The sequence below is a fragment of the Lepidochelys kempii genome, chromosome 25 (assembly GCF_965140265.1).
Source record: "Lepidochelys kempii isolate rLepKem1 chromosome 25, rLepKem1.hap2, whole genome shotgun sequence".
Taxonomy (NCBI): domain Eukaryota; kingdom Metazoa; phylum Chordata; order Testudines; family Cheloniidae; genus Lepidochelys; species Lepidochelys kempii.
In genome coordinates, this window is record NC_133280.1 from 2,543,369 (window position 1) to 2,556,246 (window position 12,878).

The following is a 12,878-nucleotide window of genomic DNA, read 5'->3' on the forward strand; positions in this document are numbered from 1 at the left end:
GGTCCCACAGTATGCCAACATTTTTATGGCTGGCTTAGCACAATGCTTCCTCAGCTCTTGTCCCCCTAATGCCCCTACTCTACTTGTGCTACATTGATGACATCATCATCTGGACCCATGGAAAAGAAGCCCTTGAGGAATTCCACCCATGGTTTCAACAATTTCCATCCCGCCATCAACCTCAGCCTGGACCAGTGCACACAAGAGATCTACTTCCTGGACACTACAGTGCTAATAAGCGATGGTCACATAAACACCACCCTATACTGGAAACCTACTGACCGCTATGCCTACCTACATGCCTCCAGCTTTCATCCAGACCACACCACATGATCCATTGTGTACAGCCAAGCTCTACGATACAACCGCATTTGCTCCAACCCCTCAGACAGAGACAAACACCTACAAGAACTCTATTGAGCATTCTTACAACTACAATACCCACCTGCTGAAGTGAAAAAACAGATTGACAGAGCCAGAAGAGTACCCAGAAGTCACCTACTACAGGACAGGCCCAACAAAGAAAATAACAGAACACCACTAGCCATCACCTTCAGCCCCCGACTAAAACCTCTCCAACGCATCATCAAGGATCTACAACCTGTTCTGAAGGACAACCCATCACTCTCACAGATCTTGGGAGACAGGTCAGTCCTTGCTTACCAACAGCCCCCCAACCTGAAGCAAATACGCACCAGCAACCACACACCACACAACAGAACCACTAACCCAGGAACCTATCCTTGCAACAAAGCCCATTGCCAACTGTGTCCACATATCTATTCAGGGGACACCATCACAGGGCCTAATCACATCAGCCACACTATCAGAGGCTCATTCACCTGCACATCCACCAATGTGATATATGCCATCATGTGCCAGCAATGCCCCTCTGCCATGTACATTGGCCAAACTGGACAGTCTCTACGTAAAAGAATCAATGGACACAAATCAGATGTGAAGAATTATAACATTCAAAAACCAGTTGGAGAACACTTCAATCTCTCTGGTCACTCGATTACAGACCTAAAAGTGGCAATTCTTCGACAAAAACTTCAAAAACAGACTCCAACGAGAGACTGCTGAATTGGAATTAATTTGCAAACTGGATACAATTAACTTAGGCTTGAATAAAGACTGGGAGTGTATGGGTCATTACACAAAGTAAAACTATTTCCCCATGTTTATTCTCCTCCTCCCCCCCCTCCCCTCACTGTTCCTCAGACGTTCTTGTCAACTGCTGGAAATGGCCCACCTTGATTATCACTGCAAAAGGTTCCCCCTCCCTCCCCCCCCAAACCCCGTTCTCCTGCTGGTAATAGCTCACCTTACCTGATCACTCTGGTTACAGTGTGTATGGTAACACCCATTGTTTCATGTTCTCTGTGTATATAAATCTCCCCACTGTATTTTCCACTGAATGCATCCGATGAAGTGAGCTGTAGCTCACGAAAGCTTATGCTCAAATAAATTTGTTAGTCTCTAAGGTGCCACAAGTACTCCTTTTCTTATTCCAAAAATGATGAGTGTCAAATGCTACAGCTTGTGCAGGCTAGTTTGGGGCTTTGGAATAGGGAGAATTAATTAGTTATTCAATGTCCTTTCGTATATTTATGATGTTTCACAGCATTTTAAACACTGCATGTCAGCACGGGCATGCTTTAGAAAGCATACATCTGCCCAATACAGTTGTTCTAAAACAAGTCCAGTGCTCAAGAGAGTTTACAAAGCTATATATCTATATAACATAAACACACAAACCCCTATGTTCAAAGACCATTAAGATTATGGAGGCTACATCTACACTACAGCCAGGATGGACACTCTGAGATCGATCCACCGGCGGTTGATTTAGCGGGTCCAAAGACTCACCAAATCAACAGCAGATCGCTCTCCAGTCAACCCCTGTACTCTATCCCTAACGAGATGAGTAAGGTGAGACAAGAGGAGAGTTTCTTCTGTCAACCCCCCGCAGTGTAAACCTTGTAAACCTTGTGGTAACTCTACCTAAGATATGTGAACATAGCTGGAGTTGCATAGCGTAAGTCTACTTACTGGGATAGTACAGACATAGCCAAAGTCAAGCACTCAAAAGTTAAGGTAATATCAGAATTAAGGTTGCCTATGCAACTTTAATTTGGCCCCCTTTGAGCATATGCACTATCAAGCACTCTTTGATTACATGCTTGCATACTACTTCCCCTTCCGCCCCACCCCCCCGACCCCTGTCTCATTCAGCACACAGGGTAGACACTCTGGTTTGCTGAATTCTAGTGCAAGAGCCCACATCAAGGTTTCATCTGAAAGTTTTCTAACCACAGTTAATGTGAACCAGTAACCTAGGTCATGTCTATACTCTTGTCACAGGCTGTGATTGCTTTGACCTAGCTAACTCGCATACTCGTAGCAGGGAAGTTATGGCAGCATGTGGGCTAGCCCCCTGAGTACTTACCCAGGATTCAGGGTGGCTTGTACAGCCCACATTGAACCAAACGCCTGCTACCAGCACTCAAGTGACCTAGATTAAAGCTGGCTCAGGAATGTTGACATGAACTGCCATTGCACCCCCAATAGAAATCAGAATGATTATAAAATGAGAACGATTAACTCTCAGACGTAAGGGTATGAATAGGTCCATTTGATGAGACTTTCCAAGTGCTTTGCTTTTATGTTGACTGCAGAAGAGGGAATATTTTAACATCCTGAACTTACAGTTCCTGAAATTTTTTTCTTTTTTGTAGCAATTTAACTGCAACTGGGCTTAACTGGGAGATATGAAAATACCCAAATCAAGTCAATCAGAATTATTTACTTACCAAACCGCCATTGAGACAATCTTCATAACTGCTTCATTCAGACACTGGCACACGTTGACTAAAGGAGTTCCACGCTCACCCATTTTCCCTAGAAGGAGGCCTGCAACCAGACATGTTAACTTGAGTTACTAAACAGCATTGATATGGAACATAGAATCAGAGGATTGGAAGGGACCTCGAGAGGTCATCTAATCCAGTCCCCTGCAATTATGGCAGGACTAATATCCAATCTAAACCTCCGTTGCTGCAATTTAAGTCTATTGTTTCTTGTCCTATCCTCAGAAGTTAAGAACAACAATTTTTCTCCCTTCTCCTTGTAACAACCTTTTATGTACTTGTAAACTTATGTCCCCGCTCAGTCTTCTCTTTTCCAGACTAAACAACCCAGTTTTTTCAATCTTCCCTCATAGGTCATGTTTTCTAGACATTTAATCATTTTGGTTGCTCTTCTCTGGACTTTCTCCAATTTGTCCACATCCTTCCTGAAATGTGGCATCCAGACCTGGACACAATACTCCAGTTGAGGCCTAATCAGCACAGAGTATAGCGGAAGAATTACTTCCCGTGTCTTGCTTACAACACTCCTGCTAATACATCCCAGAATGATGTTTCCTTTTCTTGCAACAGCATTACACAGTTGACTCATATTTAGTTTGTGATCCACTATGACCCCCAGATCCCTTTCCACAGTACTCCTTCCTAGGCAGTCATTTCCCATTTTGTATGTGGATTGTTCCTTCCTAAGTGGAATACTTTGCATTTGTCCTTATTGAATTTCATCCTATTTACTTCAGACCATTTCTCCAGTTTGTCCAGATCTTTTTGAATTATAATCATATCCTCCAAAGTACTTGCAGCCCCTCCCAGCTTGGTATCATTTACAAACTTTATAAGTGTACGCTCTATTCCATTATCTAAATCATTGATGAAGATATTGAACAGAATCGGACCCAGAACTGATCCCTGTGGGACCCCATTCATTATGTCCTTCCAGCATGACTGTGAACCACTAATAACTACTCTCTGGGAACGGTTTTCCAACCAGTTATGCACCCACCTTATAGTAACTCCATCTAGGTTGCATTTCCCTGGTTTGTTTAAGAGAAGCTCATGCAAGACAGAATCAAAAGCCTTACTAAAGTCAGGATATACCACGTCTACCACTTCCCCCATATCCACTAGGCTTGTTACCCTGTCAAAGAAAGCTATCAGGTTGGTTTGACAGGATTTGTGCTTGATAAATCCATGCTGACTCAGAGGTGAAAGTAAGCTGGTATGGTAGAGTACACCTTGCCACACTGGACCAGCTTCCCCGGTGGTGATTTAAAGGGCCCAGGGCTTGAGCCACTATGGGGAGCCCCAGGCCCTTTAAATCACCGCCAGAGCCCTGCCGCCGCTACCCCAGGGCTCCTGCAGGGGGGGTCTGGTGGTGATTTAAAGGGCCAGGGGCTCGAGCTGCTGCGGGGAGCCCCAGGCCCTTTAAAGCGCCACCCAAGCCCACTGCCAGAGCCCCAGGCTAGCAGCAGCAGGCTCTGTCGGTGATTTAAAGGGCCCGGAGATTTAAAGGCCACGCCTCTTCCGGTTGAGGCCATGCCCTCACTCAGGACTCCGGCGTACTGGTAGTCCTTTAAGTTACTTTCACCCCTGTGCTGACTGTTATTTATCACCTTATTATCTTCTAGATTTTGCAAATTGATTCTTAATTATTTGCTCCATTATCTTTCTGGAAGTTAAGCTGACTGTTCTGTAGTTCCCTGGGTTGTCCTTATTTCCCATTTTATAGATGGGCACGAGATTTGCCCTTTTCCATTCTTCTGGAATCTCTCCTGTCTTCCATGACTTTTCAAAGATAATTGCTAATGGCTCAGCTATCTCAGTCAGCTCCTTGAGTATTCTAGGATGTATTTCATCACGCCCTGGTGACTTGAAGTTAAGTAATTCTTAACTTGTTCCTTTAACATGCAAAGACCTTCAGTCGCTGGTGGCTGCAATATAGGGTCAATTGACAGACTCCCAAAAGAGCAAATTTCTATTCAAGATAAACATCCTTGCAATTTATATTATATTATTATTATTATTCATGTTTATTACAGTAGGACCTAGGGACCAGTCAAGAACAGGGCCCCAGTGTGCTAAATACTGCACAAACACAGAGTCAAGGACAGTTCCCTACATCAAGGAGCTGGCAATCCAAGGCTGTCTTTACTGCAAAGTTAGCTCGAGTTATCTATACTCGAGTTACCTCCGCTCCAGTTAGCCTCGCTTGAGGGAGAGTGGACACACTGCAAAATAACACTCAAGCTGCACAGAGTAATTGGATCAGCAGCACAGAGCAGCTGCATCCCCACTGCATTATTTGCTCCAGCATAAGCAGCACTGAAGTGTCATTCCCCTACAAACTTCTGGGAATCAGTTTAGGAACAATATTTGAGTTATACCTTGAGCTGCTACTGCAGTGAAGACAAACCCAAAGTAGAAAGTCAAACGCTGGGCAGGGAAGAGGGATATAACAAGCTTTGGACCTCTGTAAAATTTATCTGAATTTATTTAGCCCCATATCCTGACCCCACCCTCTCTGAAGTCATGTTATCTTTCCCTAACAACCTAGGCTTATGATAGACTCATAGACTTTAAGGTCAGAAGGGATCATCGTGATCATCTAGTCCGACCTCCTGCACATTGCAGGCCACAGAACCTCACTCACCCACTCCTGTGATAGATCCCTAACCTCTGGCTGAATGACTGAAGTCCTCAAAGCACAGTTCAAAGACTTTAAGTTACAGAGAAGTCTGATCTGGCCCCTTCTTTTGGGCAGGGAGCTGGTAGGCCTACTTCACCACCACCAAGCAGTAACTTCTAGAGGCAGGTGGACTATTTTTCCTGCTCCTATTTGGTAGTAACAGAATAATCCATTTCCTGTGGCACTGACCCTCCAAAAGTTAGTTTTGTGAGATTAATACAGCCCATAATGCAACAGACTAAACTACCCCTCTTCTTGAATGAGAGGGATTGCACCTTATTTCTACTATAGTACTGTATTCACCTAATAGCATGTGACTTTGCCTATTCTTGTTTGATTCCATAATGACAAATCTTACTGTGTTGGTCATACTCAGGAGTCAAGACTGCTGGGGAAGCCATAACTCTCAATTTCCTAGCTTTTAACAAAATAAAAGTAGTTCTTCAAGTATCTGCCAACATGGTTCCCATGGCATGTGAGATCAAATTTACTGGGAAGCAGTGTCTGCTAGGGCCACCCTGCACCCTTGATGTCCTTGTGTCCCTCCATCCCCACACAGAGTAAGGCCATCTGACTTTCAGTTTCTTCTTACCGCCTATATGTGAGACAGAATGCCTTCAGTGCCAGCCTGCTTCTCAGTGATCCTACTGCAGTTAGTTGCTGGTGACTGGTTAGTGCAGTTATTAGGTAGTCAGCCCTTTTTGTTTACCCATTGGCTTTACCAACGTTTTTTAAAAAATTTCCTAGATAGCTAGATGGCTTGGAGCCCCCTTGGAGTTGAGCTGTTACAGCAGAAGCTACATCCACAGGTTTAAGACATGCCCCTCCTTCGATGCTTCTATGCCACTCAATGATGGGCGCGCTTAAATGCTTTTCTTGTTTTGGCAAAGGGCATATCCCTGGCTATTGCTCCCTGTGCTGCTCTTTTCCAAGCGACACAGCAGGCTTGGGGTGCCTGCCTCAAGTTATTTTTCTGGAGTGCTCTGTGAAGGCTTCTCCCACATGACGAAGAACGATATATCTAAGGCTCAGGCCTCCATCCAGTCCCTCTCAGCTAGCACCCCAGTGAGATTCCACCCTGAGCACCAAGGCTGAGACACCCAAAAGACCCCAGGTATCAAGTTTGATCCATGTGCCAATTGTCTCAAGAAGGGGTAGCAATGAGCATCACTCCAGAGACGAGAGAGAGAGGTCTCCTTCTCCAGGGCCTTCAGAATCACACAAGAGACTCGTCTCAAGCTCTGCAGCTGAGGGGCAGCTAATGATCTAAGATTCCTTTGGTGCCCTGATACCAGTATGAACAGAGTGCTTGTGGTACCAGCTAAATCCAGTAAGCGCCTTTCCTCTGGCTTTCTGGGCACCCAGCCCATCGATACCGTCCTCCTTGGCATCCGCGGCCTGTCGAGCACAGAGTGACGTGTCTGTGGGCCTACTACTGCAGTCGCACTTGCTGGCTCATATGACACCAGGAGTGCTAACTAGACCTTTGGCCACCAAATCCATAGCCACACAGGTAGCAACTGGGCCACCAGTCCTGTCTACACCCCTCGCAGGTAGAAGGAATGCAGAAGCACCCTAGTACACCAGAAAGGGTAGCCCTACACTGGCAGAGGTGTATTCCTTGGTCTTCTCCCTCGGGACATAGTAAAGACTCATCGACTCATCCCCCTTCCCCTCCATGGGCACCACACTGGGAGTAAGGGAGGGCAAGGGGTAGGACTGCTGTGTGTTGAGCATCTATTCAACCTACCCTTTGAAAGATGGCCCAGGAGGATCTAAATATTTATTATAGTTGCTTTAATTCATAAGTTACACTGAGTCATTGACGTGAAACTCCAGAGAACCCCTAGATAAGCCACAGAGGAGTAGGAAATTATAGTCAGTATGGGCTTAACTGAGATCCTTGCACTCAGCCCAGAGTAAGGGTTGGCATGTAACAGTGGCACTTTCTGTTGTCCCCTTGCTCGGAGAGGGGAGGACAGGGGAGTTAGCTGTTCCCCTGCTGTGCTGGCGGGAGGGAGGAAGTTACTCTTCCTTCCCACCCAGCCAGCAGCTCTACCTGGAGGTGGGGACTGTGGAGCCAGGGTTTCTCCATCTTCACCTCCTCTCTGCCGCTTGCTCGTGGGGGAGGGGTGCGCACTGGGTTAGCTGCCCTCGTGTGCCAAGAAAGGCTAGTCCAGTGGTTTTCAAACGTTTTGTATTGGTGACCCCTTCCACACAGCAAGCCTCTGAGTGTGACCCCTCTCATAAATTAAAAATGAGGGGGGTTAATTTAATTTAACAGAGCTGACAGCTCATGACCCCCATGCACCCACCTTGTGACCCTGAGGGGTCATGACCCCCAGTTTGAGAACCCCTAGGCTACTGTCTGTCTAGCCCTAGAGAGAGAGCAGTTAGATCCCTTTCTGTCAGTCACACCCTGGGAGAATGTCTGTGCAGTGAATGTTGGACCCGCGGAGAGAATTCCCTCATATGGCCAGCTAGAAAACAGCAACCGCTGTCCTGTTCTAGGAGCCTGTGATGACTTCAGAATGGCATGGGATGGGCTGAGATACTGGCCCAAATGAGCGTCATTAGAATTCTGTTCATAATCTTCAAGTTTAATGTTGGTATTTTTAGAAACAGCAACCCCCAGGCTGAAGCTCTGGACAGCCAGAGGCAAGGCAATGTCCGTTGAAGAGGCTACCTGAAGAACCACAGGGGGAAACTACCTGAAGCCAATGCATGTTCAGGTTACGTGGCAAATCCCACCTGCTTGCAGAAGGCTTCGCTCAGTATCTGAAGACAAGGAATTACAATAAAAAAAAAGGTTTCAGAGTAACAGCCGTGTTAGTCTGTATTCGCAAAAAGAAAAGGAGGACTTGTGGCACCTTAGAGACTAACCAATTTATTAGAGCATAAGCTTTCGTGAGCTACAGCTCACTTCCTCAGATGCATATCGTGGAAACTGCAGCAGGCTTTATATATACACAGAGAATATGAAACAATACCTATTCCCACCCCACTGTCCTGCTGGTAATAGCTTATCTAAAGTGATTTCCAGCACAAATCCAGGTTTTCTCAAATTGTGTGGGGGGGTGGAGGGTGAGAAAACCTGGATTTGTGCTGGAAATCACTTTAGATAAGCTATTACCAGCAGGACAGTGGGGTGGGAATAGGTATTGTTTCATATTCTCTGTGTATATATAAAGCCTGCTGCAGTTTCCACGATATGCATCTGAGGAAGTGAGCTGTAGCTCACGAAAGCTTATGCTCTAATAAATTGGTTAGTCTCTAAGGTGCCACAAGTCCTCCTTTTCTTTTTAATAAAAAAAAACACACAGTGAGCAAATGTTGCTGACCCTGGGGAGAACTGAGTCCACGATGGACGTCTCCTCAAATCTTGAAGGAATGTCTGTGTGGAGCACCTGCCTCTGTATCTAGTCTGCCATCTGCCATCTCCTTTCAGAGGTCCAGTTGCCACATCACAATCATTCCATTCCAACACTGAAGTGACCTTCCTTCCTGCCGGTCCCACTCTGCTACCTCCCTTCTCTACCACTAATGACAATTCCTCCCTCCTTCCCCCTCCCAGTTTCATGGCCTTGGTGTAATCTTCATCTCTTTTGTCTACTGCTCCTGCCTTCACCCCCATATGCAGTCTCTAGGCCACATCCTGTCAGTTCTTCCCCTTTATTATAACCAGATACACCATTTCCTCTATCCCCCCGCCCCTGGTCCATGATCTCACCCGGATCACTGCTACCTTCTCTTCTCACCTCTCTTCCTTCAGTCTATTCAAAACATCCCTGTGCATCAGTCACCTTTCTCTCCCACTGCACTGACCACATCACCTCCATCCCTTTAAGTCTCTTAATTGGCTTTGTGCACCTTACCACAGTAGTTCTCAAACAGGGGTACATGTACCCCTGGGGGTGTGCAGAGCTCTTCCAGGGGTAATCAACTCATCTAGAGATTTGCCTAGTTTTACAACAGGTGATGTAAAAAGCCCTAGTGATGTCAGTAGAAACTAAAATTTCATACAGTGACTAGAGGAAAGGAGGACTTGTGGCACCTTAGAGACTAAACAATTTATTTGAGCATGAGCTTTCGTGAGCTACAGCTCACTTCATCAGATGTTTACATGGCTGTTCCTCTGATACAGTGACTAGTTTATACTGCTTTGTATGCTACACACTGAAATGCAAGCACTCAATATTTATATTCCGATTGATTTATTTTATAATTATATGGTAAAAACAAGGAAGCTAGCACTTTTTCATTAACAGTGTGGCTGTGACACTTTTGTATTTTTACGTGTGATTTTATAAGAAAGTAGTTTTTAAGTGAGATGAAACTTGGGGTACACAAGACAAATCAGCCTCGTGAAAGGGATGCCGTGGTCTGGAGGGGTTGAGAACCATTGCCTTACCACATCAAGTTCCCTCCCCTTCAGAGCCTTACCTAGTCTTGCCCCTGACTTACATCTCTGATCTCATGCCCTCCTGTTCTGTTCTCTCCTTACTCCTCCACTCATCTGCTTTTCATTTTCAGCTTCATCTTCGACCATGTCATCCCCAGTGCTTGGAACAATCTCCAATTTCTTGCTGCCAGCAACTCATCTTTCCTTCCTCACCTCCCCCACTTAAAATCCAGAATCTTTCCTTTCTTGTTCACCCATCATCTAGCCTCAATTTCCCTTCCCTCATTTGCTGTTCTACGATGGCTTGGTTCTGTTAGGTTACAAACACAGAATACAGAGTAGCAGCCGTGTTAGTCTGTATCCGCAAAAAGAAAAGGAGTACTTGTGGTCCCTTAGAAACTAACAAATTTATTTGAGTATAAGCTTTTGTGAGCTACAGCTCACTTCATGGGATGCAACATCTGATGAAGTGAGCTGTAGCTCACGAAAACTTATGTTCAGATAAATTTGTTAGTCTCTAAGGTGCCACAAGTACTCCTTTTCTTTTTGCAAAATTATTTAAAACACTTAATAAAGAGCCTATTTTCAATAATTATTACCCATATTAATAGAATTACTTGTAAATTCTCATAAAATGCATCTTGTACTGGGAATACACGGAGAACAAGCCCTGCCTTGTTAAGTTTCAGAGTAACAGCCGTGTTAGTCTGTATTCGCAAAAAGAAAAGGAGGACTTGCGGCACCTTAGAAACTAACCAATTTATTTGAGCATGAGCTTTCCTGAGCTACAGCTCACTTCATCGGCTGCAACACAGTATGAACACAGAGGTTTAATCAACGCAACCTTAACTATGGAGCTGCTATGATGCCTCTATAATTAAAAGCCTCCAAATAACGCTTGATCAGTGGGTAGCATGAAATCTGACTCTGTATTTGGCAAATACCTATTGTAGCAGAAAAGATAACAATCCCCAAGACATTCATTTCACTGCTGGCCCCAGGCAGGGTCCGGTAGGTCATTTCCGGAGAGGGGGTGATCTCAAGAAGCACAGGCCTTTGAATTTCGGGATTTTCATCGTCAGGTGCAAAGTAAATGAAGCTGAGAGGTTTCCCTGGGATCTTTGGAAAGCCTGAAGATTTTACGACTGGGACGAGAACTGTTCGATACTGCAACAAAATCGAAGAAATTAAAAGATAATGGCCTACTAGCAAAGGGCTGGATTGTGCGCCACTACCATTGACTGGTGCCAGTTCAAGCCCAAAAACTGCAAGCGGGGAGCTTCTGCATGAGGGAGAGTGATATAAAGATCAGCTTGAACTACCTCTGAAAATAAAAGAGACGAGCTGTGACCTGAGCAAGAAACCAGGATGGGAAAGTGTTTTTGTTTCCTTCAGATCACAGCCCAAGCATCCCTGTGTGCAGTCTACAGGATGCACTTGATGGTACATGCACAGGTCACTTACCTGCATGATAGACAGGGTGACATATGTCCTGTTTTGGCTGGGACAGTCCATTTTAAGCCCTGTCCCTGGTGTCCCGATTTTTGTGTGTGTGCAAAACTGGGCATTTGTCCCATTTGCTCTTGTCAACTGAGCGTCAGCAAAAGCAAATGGGACAAATGCCCGGTTTTGCAAAAAAATGGGGCTTGCCCCCTCCTGGGGCACGGAGGAATGTTCAGGGGGAGTGAGCGGCAGTGCGAGCCTCACCCGGAGGGCAGGGCCGTCCCTACCCATACGCAAAGTACGCAGCTGCGTAGGGCACCAGGAAATTTGGGGCACCACATTTCCTGGTGCCCTGCACAGCTGTCTGCTGCTCCAGGGCCCCCACCTCTGCCTCTTCCCACCCCTGCTCTGCCCCCACCTCTCCCCTCTCCCCTGAGGACTCCAGAAGCAGTCCTGCCTGTCCTCACTGGTGGCGGTAAATAGAGTCACCCGGCCCCAGCCTGCTCCGTTCCCCTGGCTCCCAGCAGTGCCGCCGGCGAGTGCTGGGGGGCGGTTCCCCCTCCCCCCAAGCCTGGGAGCCAGGGGAGCGGAGCAGGCTGGGGCCAGGTCACTCCACTTCCCGCAGGAAGTGGCCAGCCCCTCCTCCCCCACACCGCGGAGGCCTGGGGCAGGGCCCCACACAGTCCCCTTGTGCGGGGAGGCTAAGTAGGGCACCAAAATAGCTAGGGACAGTCCTGCCAGAGGGGCTTGTTCAAGCAGTGACACCAGGGCCCAGGTCAGTCCTGCGTGTGGGGTGCATCCCCTAAGGCTCAAGCCAGCTCTGCACGGGGGCGGGGGGCAGCTCAGATGAACAGCTCGGGCTGTGGTGACAACTGCCCCCAGCTAGGAAGGGTCGGCCTTGCTTTGCAGTCACCAGGACAGCGTTTCCTATGTCTCCCTCGCATTTCTCTCTCTTGCCTTTTTGCTTCACTCTCTTTTTTCCTTTCCTTGCTCATTGACCTTATGATCTTTCCCCCTGACTTTTTCAGTCTATTTCTTGCTCTATGCAACTTTTCTCGGTTGTGGAACAGTTCTTCTCTTTTCCTTCTCTCTTCCTCTTCAGATGTCTCCCCCTCTCGTGTTCCACATTCCAACCGCCCTGGGCTCTCCCCACCTTCACCGTCTCTCCCATGCTTTCTTCTGCCTCACCCCCCCCCCAAATCACTCTCTTCCCTTCACCCTGCAATTACTGCCTCCCTAGGAAAACCCAGCAACTACCAACCACAGGTGCACGTTCGCCTGGAATAGGCTGGTACCTGCCGCAGGCTCCCTCTACCCAATCCACACAGTCTTTGTGACACAGCCTCCACCCTGCAAAATCCACACGTGCCAGTCTGCCTCCCCTCTCCATCCCCACCACACATGCAGCCTCCTTCCCCTAGGCCGCCTCCCTGCACCCACAGAGAGGCTCATTCTCCCTCCCCGCTCCAGTCCCCAT

General features: G+C 46.9%; 1 protein-coding gene across 1 annotated transcript in view; it reads right to left on the bottom strand.

The window, feature by feature from the left end:
- Positions 1 to 12,878, bottom strand: part of LOC140903308 (excitatory amino acid transporter 5-like) — a 77,800-nt gene that overhangs the window by 28,811 nt on the left and 36,111 nt on the right. The window contains exons 5-6 of the mRNA XM_073324406.1: positions 10,903 to 11,125; positions 2,817 to 2,916 (exon numbers count right to left, since the gene is read on the bottom strand). Of these exons, the coding sequence (XP_073180507.1) occupies positions 2,817 to 2,916; positions 10,903 to 11,125 (323 nt within the window). The remainder of the gene's footprint in view (positions 1 to 2,816; positions 2,917 to 10,902; positions 11,126 to 12,878) is intronic.